At 35.7% G+C, this 21054-nt stretch overlaps 1 protein-coding gene across 4 annotated transcripts; it reads left to right on the top strand.

The window, feature by feature from the left end:
• The first annotated feature begins 7799 nt into the window (after positions 1–7799).
• Positions 7800–11793, top strand: LOC105060809 (cytochrome P450 724B1). 4 transcript variants are annotated; one of them, XM_073250812.1, is made up of 10 exons: positions 7800–8071; positions 8748–9066; positions 9165–9317; positions 9404–9646; positions 9732–9818; positions 9901–9979; positions 10140–10246; positions 10697–10821; positions 10913–11000; positions 11375–11793. In XM_073250812.1, exons 1-9 carry the CDS (start codon positions 7860–7862, stop codon positions 10962–10964), a joined length of 1377 nt encoding a protein of 458 aa, XP_073106913.1. In that variant the 5' UTR covers positions 7800–7859; the 3' UTR covers positions 10965–11000; positions 11375–11793. The 4 variants fall into 4 exon arrangements, with proteins under 4 accessions (XP_073106913.1, XP_019701428.2, XP_073106914.1 ...); XM_073250813.1 differs by lacking the exon at positions 10913–11000 and having other exon boundaries at positions 7801–8071; positions 9404–9482; positions 9564–9646; positions 11375–11785; XM_019845868.3 differs by lacking the exon at positions 10913–11000 and having other exon boundaries at positions 7801–8071; positions 11375–11784.
• The last annotated feature ends 9261 nt before the right edge of the window (positions 11794–21054 follow it).

Here is a 21054-nt window from a genome sequence, read left to right as displayed (position 1 = left end):
TGCTCCTGAGTTCTCACCAGCGTCTGTCTCCTCTTCGAGAGCCCTGCTTCAGTGAGCATCTTCTCGAGCCGTAGGCATCTCCCGTTTTCATCCCTCAGGTCCCTCAGAGTGATATAGGTTAGTGCCAACCCTCTTCTCACTGCCTAGGGGCTTCTTTTCTGTCATTATTTTTTGCATCCTTCCGAGTTAGCCTGCGGTCTCCCGCTTCCCCTCCTGTCCGCTTTCTTAGGGTCCTTTAGAGTCCACCTTCGAGACTACCCCAAAATATCTTCCGGCTCTTCCGCTCCCTGTAGTTCCGGGAGTTCTTCCGCTTCAAACCCCCAGGTTCCCGTCTCTGCGGACGAACCTGCGCCTGCGGCAGGGTCCCGCCCGATTTTTGCATCGGGCGCCATTCCATGTTCCTTGACTTCGGAGGAACTCCTTCTGATAAGGGTTCAGTATGGAGTTCCTCCGGAGTACGACCTGGAGCTGCCAGGCCCCTCTGACCGGGCCAGCACTCCCCCTCCCGGCCGCTTCTGTCTGTACCAGGAAGCATTTCGCGTCGGACTTCGGCTTCCGCTTCCTTCTTTTGTTGCTGCCCTCTTCCGCTTCTTGGACATCTCTCTCACTTCTGTGGCCCCGAACTCCTTTAGGTTTTTGATAGGATTTCTCTCCCTCTGCCACGTAGTCGAGGTCCAGCCGTCTCTCTCTTTGTTTAGGCATTTTTATACCTTCAAGCGCCACCCTTCGGCGAAGGATTGGTGGTACTTCTCCCCCCAGTTCGGTAAGAAGGGGTTGCTGAAAGGCGCTCCTTCTTCAATCCACAATTGGAAGGAGAAATATCTCTTCGTCCACTGCCCGACCCTGGAACTGGGCCTGCCCCCTTGGGGCTCTCTGAGGGATTCTGTCCGCCGGGCTCCCAGCCTGGGGGAGGATGACCTCCAGGCCGCCCAGAAGCTTCTAACCTATCCCGCTCCTTCCCTTCCTAACCTTTTGCGGGAGCAGCTTCTTTTCAACGTCGGCCTGAGCCCCCAGAATCCAGCGAGTATTCATCTTATCTTTTATTTTCTTGCCTTTCTTCTCTTCTTCTCTTTACCTTTTTTTTTTTATCATGACCCAACAGCAATCTATCGCTAGGCTAGAAGCACAAATAAGACAATTAGCTGAGTCTACCATAAGAAGAGAACTAAGTCAATTGCCAAACGAACTAATATCAAATTTTGAAAATGACCCACCCATCCACCAATCACCTAGACCTAGTCATCAATCCAATGTCCCACCTAAGAATCCTCAATTTGAAAGTGACAATGCAATTTTTGAGCTTAAAAGTGATAGGATTCTTAAAGACCCATATCAAGTCCAAGTGAGTGAGGCTAGTACTGATGCTAGTCAAAGTGTGAATTTAGAAGAGAATGTTAGTACTGAGGCTAACCCAATAGAAGAACCTGAGCCCGAAACTGATACTAAAAAGATAGCAGATGAGTTATGTGAGATATATTCATCAAAAGTTTCGTTTGCTTCAACTTTAGAAATCGATTCTTCTTCTTTAGAATCACCATCCCCTCCAGAATTAAAATTGCCCTTGATCACATCTGAATATGCATGTTTAAAATCAAAAGACACACTTTCAGCACCCATTACTTCAAACTCAATTCTTAACCTAAAAACTCAATTCATGAGCATTTTAGAAGAACAAATAGAAAAAATTCTCGATAAACAAGGGTCTATGAATGGGTTTGTGAACTATCTTTCTAAAATTAAGAACGGAGATGTGAATTACTTTCTAAAGATTGGTAATAAAATATTAAAATTTATTTTAGACCATTTTTTTGAGATTGACAATCCAAAATCATTGAAATTTATCAATCTAATATTTGACACAGGATAGATGAGAAAATCAGTATGGTCTTGCTAAAGACGATAAACTTAGCGCTTCTTGGGAGGCAACCCAGTTTTTAAGCTTTCAAATTTTGCTTTTGCCTTTGCTTTCTTTTGCATTTTGTTTAGGATAATCAAGTTTTATTTTGTGTCTTTTGTAGGGATCTAAAAATAATCTTGGCTAAGTTGGAGGGAGAATCAATTTTGAAAAGACTTATGGATCAGGTGATATCTCTCCTTTTCTTTCTCTTTACATGCACCGTTCATTTTTCCTACTCCATTGAGGACAATGTTGATTAAGTTGGGAGGAGAATAAATTTTTTTTTTTAAGTCCTCAAGTAAGTTAGTATTTAGTATTCAAGCATCTGATTATACTTAAGAATCAAGTTAAACCAAACATTTTTAAAAGAAAATTGATGTACAGATCAGAGAGTTTGTGAGATATTGAGGGATCAAGTATTAAGAAAACTCAATAAAGAGTTAAGTTTAGAACTTAAATAATTTTCTTTGAGCATTTTTAAATCTTTCTACCAGCATCAAAGAAGAGTTTACTTCTTATGGGCTTGTGTAAAGTAACTATACGTTTCTTCATATATTTAAAAAAAATAAAAAAAAAAATTTCAAGTACTTCATGCTGAGTAACCAGACCTCTTTGCCTAAGCAAGCATTGAGTTTCACGTCAAAAAATATGAAGGACAAAGAAGCTTCATTGTAAAGCTAGTTTTAACTCGTAGTCTGTTTGATTCGAGTAAGTAGGTTCAAGGGATATTTTATACCTAGTGCCTTAAAGCCATCTGGTTTGAGAGTCATTGACTGAAAACTCGCTACATGGATCAAACAGAAAGCTTAAGGAGTTAAGACACTCAATAGCAGTATAATATTAAAAAAAAATAATCAATAAATGAAAGATGGAAGTAATAATATACTTGTCCATATGAAGGTGAATGATTTGGAGATAAAGGTAGAAATAATTTGAAAAAGTTCAGAAAAAATTTAGTGTTCTTAGTTTAACTCTCACATTGATTAGTATTAATATCCCAATGACATACTTCATTCACGCTCTATTGAATATCAGTGGTCTTTTTGAAAATTATTTGATGAAATTTGAGATTTTAAGTTAAACGATACTTGATTCTAAATTCTTTCTTTACTCGAGGATGAACAAAGTTCAAGTTGGAGAGTGTGATAAGTGGTATATTTTTATATTTATTAAAAATATTTTTAGTAATTTATGGTGCTAACATCTTCTCAAAAATCTAATTTTATTAATAAATTAATTTTTTTTGTAAAATTAAATAATTTTAAAAAAATATAAAATTAGAGCATATTTATGAAAAATAGATGTTAATTTAATTAAGCAATTTAAGCACCAAAATGAAAATTTTTTTTTAAAAAATTTAATACATATTTTTTTTCAATTTTTCAAATAAAAATCGAAGCAAATATGAAGTTAAAATATCCTAAAAAATAAAAAAATAGCTTTTGGTGTATGGTGGACCGGTCGGTCGGTCCACAGAGCTAGGATGCGGTCCACAGAAAACTTCATGCGGTCCACAAGCGCGGCTCATAGTGAAAGAGGGGTTTTTGCACGATCCGACGGTCAGAACTTCATCAGAACTCAGATCCAACGACTGACATTCGATCTGACTTTGATAAAAATTAAAACTATGATTTTTGATCAGATCTAAGCTGTTTAAGCTCCATCCGACGGCCAGAAATATTCCTAAGGAGATTAATATGATTTCTAAGAGTTTTAGGATTCTTTTTTTTATCAAAAAATTATGAAAAATTTATCTATAAATAAGAGATCCGGAAATAAGCTTTGGGAGCATAAAAATTGAGTAAAAAGTATAGAAAAAAATAGAAAAAAAATTAAATAGCTTTAGAGACCCAAAGAAAAGAAGGAGAGAAGCCAGTTCGTTCTACGGAGTACGATGGAAGATGGAGAGGTCATCAACCATCTTTCTGATGAGGCTTGACTGATCAACTTTAGATCTTTGTTACAGTTTTATTTTTATTTTATTTTATTATTCTTTTTAAATTTTTTATACTTAAATTTTAATTTTAATTAATGCAAAAATTATTTTTCTGCACTTTAAATTTCTGTCTTTTATTTTTTGCACGTAGATTCTAGGATCTAATTAGTAGATCTTAGTATCAATTTATTTTTATACTTTTTAAATTTTTGTTATTTATTTTTATTGCAAGTAGATGGTAGGATCTAGTTAGTAGATCATAGTACCCGATTTATTTTTTACACTTTTAATTTTTATTTTTTGACTTAAATTATTTTCTCTAAAATTTTATTTTCTTTTTGCAAAATCAAAGATTTCAAATCAAAATCCTGCCTTCTCTGTGGATTCGATTTGACTCACTACTTTCTACATATTTTTAATTTTTATTGAAGTCGAAATTTGATTGATAATCACGGTGTCCTAACGACAGCATCGCGATCCTATCTGTGGTCTATTTATATAAACCACCAACGGTATGGATTCGGTCATTGAATCGTCAGATTTCCTCATTTGGCCAATCTTGGGAGCAATGGATCTCGCAGCTCTTTGTTGTATCTTTCTCTCATCGAGCTACATGAGGCAACTTGTAGAGTGCGCCTCGGGACCTACCACTACTTGCCATGTGGCAAGTCCTGTCTAGTCCAAAGATAATCTCTAGATTTCTTCTCTTTGGAGCATTATTCTACTACTCCTCTAACTCCCTCTCTAATAATGGTGGTGTGGCTTACGAAACGATACATCATTATTCCTCAAGAGCTCCTTCAAAGCACAATAATGAGGATGCGACTATAAGGGAACCAGGTTAATGATTCGATTACCAAGGCAATTACTTCTTTCATTCGAAGTTGAAAGATCATTTCGAATTCAGGAGTGAGAGACAAGTGTTGTAGAGGTGACCCATCAATCAGATCAACCATTCCAATATGACTTGGTGAAACCACATCAAATGCAGGCTCAAAACCTCAACCTCATGTTCATCTCAAATTGCCAGCTCGATTGGCCACTTGGGTGTAGCCCATGACAACGTCCATGACTAACAACTTTGATTCTATGGTTGGCATGCAAACTTCTCTCTAAACAAATAGCTAGAATGTGGCCCAACGGTCTAGAGAATTAGATCTGACAAATTTATAGATTTCGGCTAACAATCTATAGGCTTAATCTCCAAATAAAAGAGATACGAAGGGGATTTCAAGATAAGCAAGTTGAACTGAGAGGATGATCAGAAGAAGAGCACTATGCTCTCCCGTAATTTTTCTCTTTTTTTTTCCTATCATTTTAAAGCTCCGACTGACTTAAACATCGAAGGATCCCTCATCGAAATACTTCTGACAAATATGAATTTTTCTTGCAAGTCTTCCTCGACATCCCAAACTCCCGACGGTACTCATCTCTAGCCACGTTAGCCATCTTATGGAGCCTTGCGACAACAAAACGAACTTTCTAAAATCTAGAGTCTTTGAGCACCCTTCTAAGATGCTATGTAAAAGCTATAAACTAATCTAACTTTAATACTAATGGTGGTACTTATACGAGTAGGAGATAATACTAGGTTAGGATAAATATATAAAATATAATGCAGCTATCTCGTCTTGGGTTGAACACAAGATAAACAATGTAGTCAAGAACGGGCCCATGCTTAAAGTACAAGAGTGAGACTGCAGTTGTTTTGTACGCCCCTCCTGATGAGGGTAAGGTGGCCCCCAATCTGTATTGCAATTTCTGCAACTCGTGCGGCTCTTTAAATAAGTGTCTACCCTTGATTCAAGATGACTATTTTATTTTTTAATGTAATGTAAGGTTAAAACTTGGGAAACAGTTTTTTTTTTAAAAAAAATAAAAATGATAAAAATTGATATATATATATATATATATATATATAAAGAACGGAGAATTAAACTCCAAATGTTTTTTTTTTCTTGTATCTTGTAACATATATATACACACACACACACAAAACGATTCCTTGTATCTTGTAACAAATATATTGCAGAACAGCCATTGACTTAGAGCAAATGTTGTTTTTTTTTTTTTTTTCGGGTAAGAGAGCAAATGTTGTTGTTGTTTTTTTTTTTTTTGGTAACAGAGCAAATGTTGTTTGGTGAAACCTATAGCTTCAGGTTTCTTCGATGGTTTGGTGCAGCAATCAGGAGAAAGCTAAGTCTTTAGAGAAGCAGTAATAGATATCAGGTGCTCTGGAATTTGGACTAGGGTTGAGAAACAATATCTAGAGGAGGATGCAAGGATTTGAGAGCTTTAGTTTGGGCTTAAATTTTGAGTCCATATTGGTTGTACTTGCAGAATGGAAATACCAAAACAAATTAAACCACATAAATCTCTATGTTTGTGGTTTGAATCACCACCCCATGCATTGGCTCTTGTAACATATATCAAGTTAAGGTGGCAGATTTATTTTCTATGTTTATGAGTATAATCTTGTTCTTCATATTATTGTCTCTCATGCATTAGAAGATCAATGAAAGATTAGGCATTGCAATGTGTTGGATATTGGTCGGGTCGATCAATATCTATACTTATCCTGTCAAGAAAAATTTATATCTATATCTGTTTTGTATCCATCTCGGATCGAATCAGACTCTAAAAAAGGATCGAGTCAGATCGGATATATCCAAAATTTCATTACCGCCCATCCTTCTCCATTCCCTATTCTGCCACCGCCCCATCATTCTGTCGTTCGATCCCTAAATCCTACAAAATATCATGCTTCTGCCAAGATTAAGCCCTCAAAACCTCAAGGGACTAACTCACACCGCCACAACTTGCACAAAATCCCATATGCTCGAAAAAAAAACCGCAACCACAACCTGATACCCCTATGATCCCCCTCAAGTGCTCTCCTTCCCCACAGATCTCTAAAAAAGAGAATGAAATGAAAAGAAAAAAAGTAAAAAGGAAAAAAGAAAAGATCAATCTATGTGGAAAAAAGTATTACCTTTGATCTTTTCCATCTTTTTTTTTTCCATTGATTTTTTCTATATTTTTTTCTATTTTTTTTTTATTTTTTTATTCTCTGCTGTTTCAATCGGATGGTTGGCTTGGAGCAGCCAAATAGGGAGGTTCTCATCAGATCGTCATTTCTCTCCACCATTGGCATCCTCTTCATCCACCACCAAGCTCCCATCAAGCTGCCGCTAGGGGTGGAGGGGGGAGTAGAGATCCGTCAGGCCAATGTTAGGGATGTTGGGGAGTGAAGACTTGTCGGGCCACCATAGCACTACTAGAGTTTTGTCTTTGGGTGTTGGGGTGGTCGGATGGAAGTGGGGCGAGGGGGGAGGAGGATGATTTTGGATTTTAACGAGAGACAAGAAACAGGTTTTGTTTAACGAGAGAGAGAGAAGGGGGAGGGGGCGGAGTTTGGCTATTTGAATTTTATTTAACTAGAAAGAGATATTTTATTATTTTAAATTTTATTTAAATAAAAAAATATTATTGAGATGGATTTGGAGGCATATTATTATCCGTATTTAAACTACTTCGAATATTTTTTATAATTTATAATTATTTTTTAATTAAATTATATAAAATTTATTTTATTTGGATGGGATCGGATTAGATAACTATGGGATAAAAAAAAATTACCATCCATATCAAAGCTTTCGCAAATCGCATGGGCTATAATTAAGATGGGCAATTACACAATCAACTTATACATGATCAGGTATTTGGGGGGCTGTCACAAGCTAGTATATTAACTGTCATTCAATTTTATTATATATTAAGTCCCATCCTCCGCATATGTCTGTATCAGTGAACACTGTTAAGAAGTCTAGATGCTATGTTGGCTTTGAATCATTTCCTAGGCTTCTGACAAAAGCTTATTTTACCCAGCAGTAATAAACTGACAGAAGCCATCTTGTTTTTTCTCACAAAGGGTCCATCATGTTGTTGATATAAAGATGCCTCCCATACAAGAGTTCTGAGGATGCTGTTTTGGTGGTCGTGATAGGAGAGTTGGAGTCGTGAGATATGATGATGGGAGGGCTTTTCTTCATTGTTTGTGTGGGATTTATTGGGCTCTTCTTGGGTGTAGTCTTGGACCATTTCCTTCCCTTGTTCTTGAATCTTGGGGCTGCTCCAAGGGGAAGTTTTGGATGGCCTTTGGTTGGTGAGACCTTGAGATTCTTGAGGCCGCATGCTTCAAATACTCTTGGGAGATTCTTAGAAGACCGTTTTTCTAGGTAATTTTAATCTTCCATCTAATTCAAGCCTCAGAAGACCATCTCCAAACATTTGCTTTCAAGCACTGATAATAGCATGCTGTTGCATGCCCCTCTCTCTCTCTCTCTCTCTCATTTCTCCATATAAAATCTGACTCTCTTTGGAGTCTTCTTGTCCAATTGACACAGAAATTTCTTGTAAACAGTCCAAAGAATCTCAGCTTTTCCCTAGCCCTTTTTTCTACCCGGACTTTACTATCATTCTGTGTTTGGTTTAAACAGAAAAAGTTGATGTCTTGCTCTGTTAATGACCAGGCAACCGAGTTAAACAGAAAGTTATTATTTCTGATGGCTTTGTCGTATGCTAGAGAAAACTTTCAGTGCTGTGTTTTTAGCCTCTCCAACCCCCTCTCGATAATTATTTATTTTATTACATTTTATTATGAAATTTACCTTGCGTTAAATGATCTTTTTCCCACTAAGGTCGTTAACATGGATTTTCTAGAATATTATTACTCGTGTGAAAATTCACATTTTAAGGACGTATACTTACATAATTCATGTAGAATATACAATTCATTTGGTAAACATACTTTCCAGAGTTGCTTTTATTTAGACATTTAAGAAGGTAATTAAACTATATGTACAAAGGAACGTGTATCATGGGAAGGTTGAGAGATTGGATAATTTCTGGCAGGTATGGCAAGGTATTCAGGTCTCATCTGTTCTGGTCCCCAACAATAGTATCATGTGATCAGGAGCTAAACCACTTCATACTCCAGAATGAGGAGAAGCTCTTCCAGTGCAGCTACCCAAAGCCCATCCATGGCATACTTGGCAAGTCCTCCATGATTGTGGTTGTGGGGGATGCACACAGGAGGCTAAGGAATGTGGCCCTGACACTGGTCACCACGACCAAATCTAGAGCTGGGTATCTCGATGACATAGAGAGGATAGCACTTCACATATTAGGGTCATGGAAAAAGAGGGTTGTCTTCTGTGAAGAGGCTAGAAAGGTTGAATCATATCCCCTAAAACAAGGAAACTTGTACAGTTCATAAAACCACACTAATGCCAATATGCTTTATCTAATGCTTTTGACTCTGCTCCACAGTTCACATTCAGTGTTATAGTAAAGCAAGTACTTGGGTTATCACCAGATGAACCACAGACTGCCAAAATACTTGAAGATTTCCTAACCTTCATGAAGGGACTCATTTCTTTCCCTCTCTACATCCCAGGAACCCCATATGCAAGAGCTGTCCAGGTAATTTTCTGTCCCGTGTTGTGCACTAGTTCTTTCAAAATAAATATTTACTGCATCTTTCATCACTCTTTTGCCGGTTTTTACAGGCTAGAGCTAGGATATCTTTTACTGTCAAAGCTATACTAGAGGAAAGAAGAAAGAATGGAGGAGGTTACAACAATAAGGGTGACTTCCTTGATGTGCTCCTATCAATTACTAATCTATCTGAAGAGGAAAAAGTGAGTTTTGTGTTGGATTCCTTGCTAGGTGGCTATGAGACCACCTCTCTTTTGATGTCTATGGTTGTGTATTTTCTCGGCCAGTCTTCTTTATCTCTAGAACAACTCATGGTACACTCTCTTTTTCACCCCTTTCTTATTATTTCATGTACTTCTTGCGCGTTGTAGAGATATTTCTTTATTTTTTTTTCCACAGAGAGAGCACAAAGCTATCAGAGCAAACAAGAAGAAGGATGAATGCTTGAATTCAGAGGATTATAAGAAAATGGAATTTACCCAATATGTAAGTGGAAGAAAGCCATCCTTCTTTATAATTTGCAACTATGTTATCTTGTTTGGAATGATGGGCTGATGATGTTCTACAGGTAATTAGTGAGGCACTGAGATGTGGAAATATTGTTAAATTTGTTCACCGAAAGGCTCTCAAGGATGTCAGATATAAAGGTGCCCCTCCACTTGTGATGATTTATAAATGTAGCCTTCATATATGCTCTTCACATGACCATATATTAAAGGAATTGTATCTTTAGTATTTTAAGTAAATACTTAAGAATAGCTTTTCAGGAATAACTTTGTTTAAAAAACAAAACCCTTTTCTTGGCAGACTATCTGATTCCTTCTGGTTGGAAGGTCCTACCAGTTTTCAGTGCGGTACATTTAGATCCATCTCTTCATGGAAGTCCCCTACAGTTTCACCCTTGGAGATGGGAGGTAACTACTTGCTAGATGATGGGCTCATAGATTCTTAATACAAGGAGTTAGGTTCATGATTTTGAGAGACCATATTTATGTATATATGTGTGTGTGTGTGTGTGTGTAGAGTAGAGGCTAAGGGGAAAATAGTCCCATTAGCCACCAAACTTTATTGAAGAGACCATATATCTACATATGTTTTTGTTGCATAAAGTCCATATTCTCTATATATAAAACAATTATTTGTTGTTAAATAATGTCCTAGTGTAATATTAGATGCTGCAGTAATTTCCTCTAGATTCGCAGAAGTTTCTATGATAAGTGTGTCATGCTTTAGGTTTCAGATGCCAAATCACCTCAGGTTCTCACTTTGTTTATGGTGTTAATAATGCTATCTTCTCAAATTTTAGCATCTTTCTGCTTGCTTTAGAGTTTCTGTATAAATGATATTATTTGAATGATAAATAGGGCCAGAATCAAACAGCATGCAAGAAATTTACTCCATTTGGTGGTGGACCAAGGCTTTGCCCAGGATCTGAACTTGCTAAAGTAGAGACTGCTTTCTTTCTCCACCACCTTGTACTCAATTTCAGGTAATTTGTATAACTATCAACCCACAAGACCTACCGTTCCCTTCACTAAAGCTCTCTCATTCATGATCCCTTCATTTCTGCACCTTAAAAGGCTCCAAGACAAAGCTCTGCTTTCACTCAAAAAAAGGCAAAGCTCTGCTTAACCAACCTCAGCACGCATCTTGGTGCATGGTTTCCTAGTAAGATACCATAAACATGCCAATATATTCACAAATTCAATTTTCCTTGTGCTTTTTTACTGAAATCTGGGGCATACAGCATTGTAGTTTTCATTGAAAAATTTCTGAAATAAATCAGTCATCACTCTTGGCATATTCTAGTGCTGCTGCCATGATTATGTTCTTGTCCAAGTAGCTAACAATTCTTCAAATGTATTTTTTGTAATCATGATTCAATTTTTTGCTTTGAAAAATAATATTCAATCTGAGATAAACTATTGCCAAAATTGTAAATTGGCCATGATAATGATGAAAAAAATGAGACACAATTCTCAAATTTTGCGAATGAATAGCTTATAACTATTTATCGTTTACATCATTAATTTGTCTTGTAGATGGAGACCAGAAGGTGAGGACGCGCCCATCGCCTATCCCTATGTTGAGTTCCCAAGAGGATTGCCACTACAAGTTGAACCCATCTTGTAGGAATTGACAAGATGGCTTTGCTGTGATTTTGCTGGCTGCAGAGATGTAATCAACCAATATCAAGCCATTGCAGGGGAGAGATTTAATCCAGACCATAAACAGTGTCACACCAATTAGATGGACCTTGATCCAATTATCAAAAGAATAGTTGAACCACTAACAGTACAGATGAATAAAATATGAAAATGGAAATGTAATGTAAATGAAGTAAATTTTTTCTGTTAGATTAAATATGCAGTCATCTAAGTAAATCCTGTGTTCTATCCATTGTTTAAATAGCTTCCATGTTAATTGCACTGTTGTTCAGCTTGTTCTCGCGAATGTCCATTAAAGAAATTCCACTCAAGATGTGAACCACTATAGCCTTCTAGCTGGTCATTGATTATTTGATTATAATTTTTGAGTCTATCAGCAACAAGTTATTTAGGATGTAGCCTAAGAAAAAGTTTCATGATATTGCAGTTGAGTATTCCTCAAGGGTGGAACGTGTATGTGGGTTATGAATAAAACTAGTATATAGGGAAAAATATATTTTTAATGTTGTAAATATGTGTAATTCCATATTGGTGGCTTAGCCTTTATGGTGAAGACATGGTATACGTATCTTGGTAGAATCTTTGATAATTGCCATCTTTGGATCAAATTAACTAATCATCTTTTTGTTGGACGGGGATAGTTAAGTGTGCTAGATTTTTAGTAAACGCTTGGGTTTTTGAGCTAATTTAGAGCATCTTTCTACTTTTGTTATATTGAGCGGAGAAATTAGTTTTAAAAGATTTATACGAGTCTAAACATATAAAGGATAAAGATTTTAGATGGATCGCCAACTGATGCTAAGAATCAAGGTGAAGAAAGCTATATGTGGATTTTTGAACTGCCTTTGAGGGTTGGGTTTCTAGGCATCTTGGTGCAATAGGGTGATTTTGTCAAACATCGTGCGGTACTTAGGCTTTTGTCAAATAGTTTACAGGAGTTCTCAGGCAGTATTGTAGGGGACCTAACGGTGGAGTAGGGCAAGGGCGTTAGCGACGGCTATCATTCGCCATCGGATTCCAATGGCAGGGATAGAAGGGGGACTCGGATGGCCCGATGGATGGTGCACAAAGTTAGCCCGAAGGAGGTGGAGTAGCTTTAGAGGTTTTTTACCAAAGTTTTAGAGTTTTCGGAGGTGAAAATGCAGGAGCCCCAGAAGAAATAGGATAATGTCTCAGTGCTAGTCCGGAGTCTTGGTTGGCGGGTGCTGATAGAATGGATCGTGAAAGAATTCAGGATTAACAGAAAACTACAACACAATCCCGATTCGTTCACCTTGGCTGAAGATCATCATTTGATTCATTTTATATTTGTGGAAGATTATAAGGGGATTTTTGCCAGAGGCCCGTGGTTTGTCGTCGGCCAACTCCTAGCGATGGAGCTTTGGGTCTCGGACTTTGTCCTCGATACCAACATTGTTAGTCAGAGTATGATCTGGGTATAGCTTCTTGGCTTACCGATTATTACAATAGAAAAGAATATTTACGACACAAAAAAAGTATCGCAAATACTAAATTTTCATCATAAATACTTATTTACGATGTAAATTTCGTCGCTAAAAATAAGATCGCAGATAATATTTTACAACGAAAATAAAAATTTTATCGCTAATAATACATTTTTTGTGATATAAAATTTACATCGTAAAATATTTTATTTTTTAAAATTATTTATGATGAAAAAATTTTCATCACAAATAGATGATTTTCATCATAAATAAAATTATTTACGATGAAGCTTTCTATTGTAAATAATTTAATAAATAGATGTAATATTTTTAAAAAATAAAATAAATTAATTTTTTATGAAAAAATTTACATTATAAATATTTTCATCATAAAAAAATTTATTTACGATGAAAATTTTTTATCACAAATAATTTAAAAAAAATTATATTTAAAAAATATATTATTTATGATGGAAATCGTACATTGCAAATGATTATATTTGTGACGGATATTCTGTTGGATTCTGTTGCAAATAATTCTATAGCTAATTAAAATATAATATTTTTTAAAAAATAATTTATAAATATATATTTTAAATATATATTTTTAATATTTTATATTTATAATCTATAAAATTGAAATAAAAAATTCACACAATAAACCCACAAATACATTTGATCATTTTATTATATTAAAATATAATTATAAAAAAATAACTTTAATAATTACAAGAGGTCCAAAATAAAAATAAAAAAAGTACAGAAATAAGTCACTGGCCATCAAGCATCAGTATCTGGAGAAAAACAGATAGAGTACGATGGACCAACCTACTGCTGCCTCATCAGCTCCATCATTTGCTCCATCTGCGCCATCTACTCTGTCATCTGTGTCTGAAATGATTGATAGAAATCGATGCATACAGCCAACTCATCAGCTCACTGTCGATCATCAGCAATTTATCTCTGTATCTCCACCAATTGGATATCACAAGCAGTATGGATGTCAGTCCTGGATGAGCGTGAGGATGAGGTAGCTCTGATTCCATACCCTAGCCGCTTAATATAATAGGATCTCGTACCAAACATCTGATCACAGATATCCTCATCTATGGGTGCGGTCGAGCCCTCAGGGGTAGATGAGATCTCATCATTATCATACGATCATGAAAATTAAAGTTATAGCTATTCTAAGTTTGTATTGAAAATCAAAATATCAATAAAAAATAATTAAAAAAACTTACATAAAGCTTCTGGCTCCCATCATCCACTTTTCTAACCATCACTGGTGGGTCTGCTGGTAGATTTCGATCCTACTAGGAAGCTCGTCACTCTCTAAATTTTCCTACAATTTGAGAATAATTATCTAAAATTTTTTTAAATAGTTAAAGAATTAAAATATGCTAAATAAAAATTACTTACCATCTGCTCTATATGATGAGCGAACGACTTTGAACTCCCACAGTGCGAGACGATCTATCTCGTCTGATTGGTGGTATTTCGGGCACATCGATCCTATATAGTTAATAGTCAAATTAGTAAGTAACCAACTAAATTTAAGAATAAATGATTCAATTATTAAATCTTAAAAAAAAAATTGGATGCGTAACATGATATGCGGGGTCCTCATATCTGCGGCATATGACAATCCAATCCTCGATATTGATGCTGTCATATGTCTGTTGCCATGCTGCCTCTACTATCTGGTCCTGTACTACAGCATACCAATGGCGATGAATGCGATAGCGATAATCTTTGAAATACGAGCATAGATGATCATTCACAGCTCGTCGCACATAATCATGCTCAAAATCAATAATATCAAATATAGCATGCTAATAATAAATATTATAAAAATATAATACTAATTAAATATTTTACTAAATATTTTTTATCTGTAAGTGGCTATAGAAGATCTCCTTCTGAGCCGATGTAACATGATGTCAATTGGAGAGCATCATTGGGGCATAGCTGCGGTATATGATGCCCAGCTCATTCTGCCATGGCTCGCACCATCTCCTAATGGGCATGGTGAAGTCGGATGAAATCTCGATATAGAGATGCTGTCCCTCATACTTGCATTTTCAACGCTCCAAGGTGAGGTTTTTTGACGGACCTCATCCTCGTCTCATCATTTGCATTGAATGGCCTGAAACAACAATGAATAAATCATTAGTATGATAGATATTTATAAACCTAATAGATATAATTAAAATTAAATTTTATTATATAAAAAATATTAAAATACCATTCAGATCTGCCTCTGCAGCACCCTCTGGCAGCTCTGATGGTGTGGTAGTGGAAATGGGCACTACAAAAAAATTATTTTTTTGTGATAAAAATTTTTCATCGCTAAAGATAAAATTTTAATCGCTAATAGTATTAGCGATAAAAATTTTTATTGCTAAAAGTTTTTAGAGAAAGCCACGTAGCAAAAGGTCTTAGCGACAAAAAAATTTTATTTCGTCGCCAAAAGTAGTAAACCGGATGATGAAAAAGTTTACAGCATTAGCGACGAAATATTTTTGTTGTAAGAGCTTAAAATTTTATCGCTAAAATTATGACAAAAAATATTTTCATCATACAAAATCAATTATTTTCTCATTTGAATTTTTTTTTATTATTATTTTTTAATTTTAGTAATGAAAAATAGAATTTCATCATAAAAATTAGTGACGAAAAAAAATTTTGTCACTAATTTAGTAATGAAAAAAAAATTATCGCTAATTATCATGACTAAATAAAAATTTTTCTCATAATTTTTGTGACAAAAAAAATTTCATCATAATTTTTGTGATGAAAAAAATTTTATCACAATTTTTATGATGAAAAAAAATTTCATCATAATTTTTGTGATGAAAAAAAAATTTATTGCTAAAAAAATAAAGAAAAAAAATAAAATTTATGATGAAAAAATTATTTTTAGTGATGAAAATTATTTTCTTCATAATTTTAGTGATGAAATATAAAATTTCATCATAATATATAGTGAAAATTTGATTTTTTACGATCATCAAAATTTTTAATTATTTTTATGATAAAATTAATATTTCATCACTAAATTAAATTATGAACAAAATAAAATATTTTTTTATTTTTTATTAAAAAAATCTATTTAAATATAAATTTTTAGATCAAACATATTTTACCTAAAAATATATTAACATAATAAAAATATTCAAATTTCAAATAGTAATTTTAAATAGCAATAAGTTTCATAACCATCATTGTCATATACAAAAATACAAGTTCATACACCATTTAAAATTTAAAAAAACTATAAACTATGTATCATTAGAGTCATTGGCCTCGTTTCCTCCTCCAAGCATCGATCCCTGGCCCGATGTGTGTCGCGATGGCTGTGCAAAGGTAGCATCATGCGGCTGTGGAAGGCATCGATATCGAGTTGTCCCACCTTCGCAGCTATTATCCTCTCGAGCATCTGACTACGATTCATCCAGTAAGTAATTTGATCCTACATCATGCTCATCGATGTCCTAACTTCCTCTAGCATCGAGGTATCACCAGACCGATCAGACGACGAACTGCAAGATTTTTTTGATTGCATGCTATGCCTAGATCCTAGCTGTCGTCTGAGGATGGCATCCAGAATCGCATCATTTGTCATCGAACAAACTTGCTGCGATCCAGCATCGCTATCAGATCCAACCTCCCTCGTCGTTTACTCTCTCAATTGTAATATTTTTTTCTTCACAATAAACCAAATAAGATCATAAATTTTAAAGTCTTTAAAAGTATTCAAAATATAGAGTAATGATACTTACATGATGCTGCCTTACCCCCTCAGTCACAAACTTGTCACTCTTGTTTTGATAAAATTTACCATAGACGTCGATCCTGGATAGTCCCTGTTCAAATAAAAAAAAGAAAAAAAAATCAAAGTAATATAAATATTTAATAAAAACTTACAAAGTATAATTGAAAATATAGTTACGTACCATCCTCTTCATTTTCTGTGCAAAAGAGATACTTCTTTGTGTGTGAATAGAATCAATCTTACTCCTATTCACCTTATTCGCCTTTGATCGTCACTACAAAATATATACAATTATAACCAATAAAGGACATAACAATATCAAAATAACTTGAAATGCTAGACGTGCTTGAAATGCCTCACTCCTAAAATGCTCGCATAACCACTGCCAATCGTCACTAGATCCAGCCCAATTTCTATAAGGCTAGGTCACAGGATCAATCCCTTTCACCTGTAGCTCATTGCAGTATTTATGAAGCTTACATTGCCGATCTCTATATCTATTTGTAGCCATTTTGAGAATACATACCATCACTTGTTCGTCGGTTCAATCCTCGAAGTCAATATTATCCTACACATATGAACATTCATCATAACAAAAAGCAAATATATAGAATTATTCATATAATAAAGAATTATCTATATAACAAAAAATAATATGAATCATGTAATGATGTGCAAGACATTCAAAGTTAATTCTTATCTTGATGTGAGAGACTAGAGCATCACAGTATCGAGGGGCTACATGTTTGAAACTTTCGACGGTCCATGAAAAATGATTCCACATATACAAACTGATCTTGTTTGTGACTATACTAGTCTCTGTGCCAATCGGATGATCCTAAAATATCTGTACTTTTGACTTTTCATTGTACATATACACATATTTTTCCAAAACAAGGCTCTTACTAGGGCCACGCACTGCGTGTCGCTGCTGTGTTCCTGTATATAAAAATTCATGAAATGAACATATATCATCTATCAATAGATGTATATAACAAAAAAATATATATTATTTATAAATTGATAGAGATGTACCTATAGGGGGATGATGCTGCAGTGCCATGACCTCTGATTGGGCAGGCTCTAGCTGAGCACTAGTTTGCTCTGTGGACTCGGGCAGCTGAGTCTCATCTAAATCCTCTGACTCGTCGTGCAAAATGCTAAAGTGAGGATGTGTATCATCAAGTGGGGCCTGCTGTCTACCTCGCGAACATCCACGTCCAGGACCAGCCATGATGCTTCAATGATTAAAATAATTTAAATCAGCATGTAATAAAAAAAACTCAAGTATTACATGATGTAACAAAAAAATAAATTAAATTACTTATTCATATTAATTATTGTTCTTATAATCTAAATTTGTATCCATATAGTCGTCCTCAGCAGGACTTATAAAAGGCATTGGCCCTGAAGTGCTATCATCATTGTCGTTGATGAAGTCATCATCCACATGTGATTGTGATCCCAAATTATTGTTGGATCATGCTAGTGCTTGTGCCCTTACCGACGATCCAACAATAGGAACATCCTCAGGTTCGTAGTCGTCTCTTTGCAATTGTCCTATGTCAACGGTATCATCTGGCACTAATATGTTATCTAGTACTTGCATTTGATATGCTTTATTTTTAATAGTTGCACGAACTTCATTCTCTAGATCTTCATCATTCGGACATGTGAAAAGTGCGGGATCGAATAAATATCTATGCTGAGCCCTTATTGCAACTCGTCAAAACTTTTTCATTTTGTTATTATCAATATACCACAATAGTCTTGCTTGCTTTGTAAAAATTCATTCACGTGCCCAAACTGTCCACAAGTATAATTTGAGGATAGTGTGTAGAGCATCAATATTTTTTTTTATTAAAAGACAAATATTGGTTCATGCATGCTATCTTCGAATAGAAATTCTAAGGGTTATAAATTTATTATGCTATAATTAATATATTATTATTATAATTATTTTTATTTTTAAATTATTTTTAGATCATGAACTATGCTTCAGAGTAGAACAATAAATAATCATACTTAATGACTAAAATCAATTAAAAAAGAAGAATAAAAATTTAAAAAATTATAAAAATTAAAAAAAATTTGGTTTGATCTTCAACTCTCCCGTGAATCCCATAGAGAGAGAGAGAGAGATGGGTACTGGCGGCTGTGTAGTGACAGCGACAGTGATGGTGGCCTGGTGACGGTGACGGTGAGGGTGGCGCAATGATGGTGATGGTGGAGCGACGATGGTGACGGCCCTAAGAGAAGGAACAACTGTAAGAGAGGGAGAAAGGGAGGAGAGAGAAAGTGAGGGAGGGAGAGGGAGAAACTGGGGAAGCAGACATTGGCGGTGGTGGAGGGAGGGTGATGGCGGTGGCACGCTCAATCAGAGAGGGAGGATGGCGGCACCGAGCTTGATCGAAAAGGGAGGAAGAGGATCGGTACAGTGGTGGTAGGGTGAGAGAGCGACTGAGAGAGAGGGGCGACGACTGGCACGGTGGCGTGGAGGGAGGATGCTGACTGAGAAGGGCTTCAACCCGATCGGTGGCACGTTCGATCGGAGAGGGAGGATGATGCCCGATGCTGAGCTCGATCGGGGAGGGAGGAACACAATCGATGGCAGCGGTGTGAGAGAGCGAGAGAGAGATTGGCGACGGCCAGCAAGGTGGCATGGAGGGAGGATGGTGACCAAAGAGGGATCAGAGAGGGAGGATGTTGCTCCAAGAATTGATTTTGATGATCACAAACTATTTGAAGGGACTACTAATGAGTTTTCTATATTTGAAGAGTATTTTTATGATGTTTCAGATAGTCCAAGAGATTGTGTTTGAAAAACATCATCAAATATGCCAAAAGTTGAAGTTTCAATAAATTGATGAAGTTTTGAAGGCTTTTGAGAGTGTCCAAACTGATTTAAATTCATTTGAGAGTGTTTGGATGAGTTCTGATATGTTTCAAACCTTAAATGCATAAAAAAACTGGGTTAGAATATAATAGAACGACCCACCTGGGTCATCCCCTTCTGTTGGCAGCCGGCACGCAGTATTTTGGGTCATGGCATGTTGTGGGACAATCCACTTAGGATGCCTCATATAATTGGGATGCCCCATGGGATGCTCCTCTGGGACTCTGAGACCAAAACAGAAAGTCAGACTTTCTGTCTGGCCAATTGGAAATTGGGACACTCCAATGCTAGTGGGACGTCCCATGGGATGTCCCATTTCTATGAGCACGCGTAATGATTAGTTTTCAATCTATTTTTGATATATTTAATATGCATTAAACACACTCCAATGATTCTAAACCAACTCTAAGATATTCTCAAAGGTGAATGGCAACTATAAATGCTCTATTCAAGTGAAAATCATAAGATTTTTGTAAGCTCAAAGATTAAATTTGAAAAAAACTACTTTCAGCCCTAAGAAAGAGTTTGAAGCATTTAAGCACTTCATCAATCACTCTCCAGCAGCAATCAAGTATAGAATTTATTGAGAGTGAACAGCAAAGACTTTCACCCCTTAAGTATTGTATTTCTATTACTTTTATTGTGTATATTTAAGGGGTTTGTGTGCTGAAATTTGTATACTCTATTTTTCTCAAACAGTTTTTGGGTGTTTGAGTTTTGAGAGATTTCAAAACTCATTTGGATTGATCTGAACCCTAAATCAGAGTGTTGAGAGTTGGCTTGTACCCAAAAAATAAGTGTTCTTGCTTGGAAGGCAAGAGTCAGAAGTGTCCGACGTGGTGTAATCCATTATTATCTATTTAGTGAATTGAATTTCCAAACAGAGACTTGGAGAGTAGATGTAGGTACAAGATTATCACTATAAATCTTTTATGTTTGCTATGCTTGCCTCTCTTCATTTGTTTATTATACTCATTACTTGTTTACATCTTATTTGAGTTTGAATTTGTTTCTATTGAAAATCGATACACTTCACTTTTTACCTTGGCATATTAGTTAACTAGTATAATCTTTAAAATTTTAAAAAGATCCAATTCACCTCCCTCTTGGGCTCCATATCTGGGAAACAAGTGGTATCAGAGTCCGGTGCTCTAGTTCTTGCTTGATTTAACCATCAAGAGCTAAAGATCCATGACAGCCCAATTTGGCACATCCCTATCCAAGGGGCAATCCACAAATCGACCTTCACTTTTCAATGGGTCAAACTATACCTATTGAAAAGCTCAGATAAAAATTTTCATTCAAATACTTGACTATGACATGTGAGGTGTCATAGTAAATGGACTACACATACCAACCAAATTGATTGGTGGCATGTCTATCCCTAAGTTGGAAGGTGAATGGGATGATTTTGATAAGAAAATAGCTCAGCTCAATG

Source organism: Elaeis guineensis, chromosome 1 (assembly GCF_000442705.2).
Source record: "Elaeis guineensis isolate ETL-2024a chromosome 1, EG11, whole genome shotgun sequence".
In the NCBI taxonomy this organism is placed as follows: domain Eukaryota; kingdom Viridiplantae; phylum Streptophyta; class Magnoliopsida; order Arecales; family Arecaceae; genus Elaeis; species Elaeis guineensis.
This window is presented reverse-complemented; position numbering and strand designations above follow the sequence as displayed.

Bases quoted from the DNA above. Each gene is read 5' to 3' on its own strand.
- LOC105060809 (XM_019845868.3), top strand. From the start codon at position 7,860: ATGATGATGGGAGGGCTTTTCTTCATTGTTTGTGTGGGATTTATTGGG. The intron at 9,819-9,900 runs GTAAGTGGAAGA...GATGTTCTACAG, and splicing joins AAATGGAATTTACCCAATAT to GTAATTAGTGAGGCACTGAG. The intron at 10,247-10,696 runs GTAACTACTTGC...AATGATAAATAG, and splicing joins TTCACCCTTGGAGATGGGAG to GGCCAGAATCAAACAGCATG.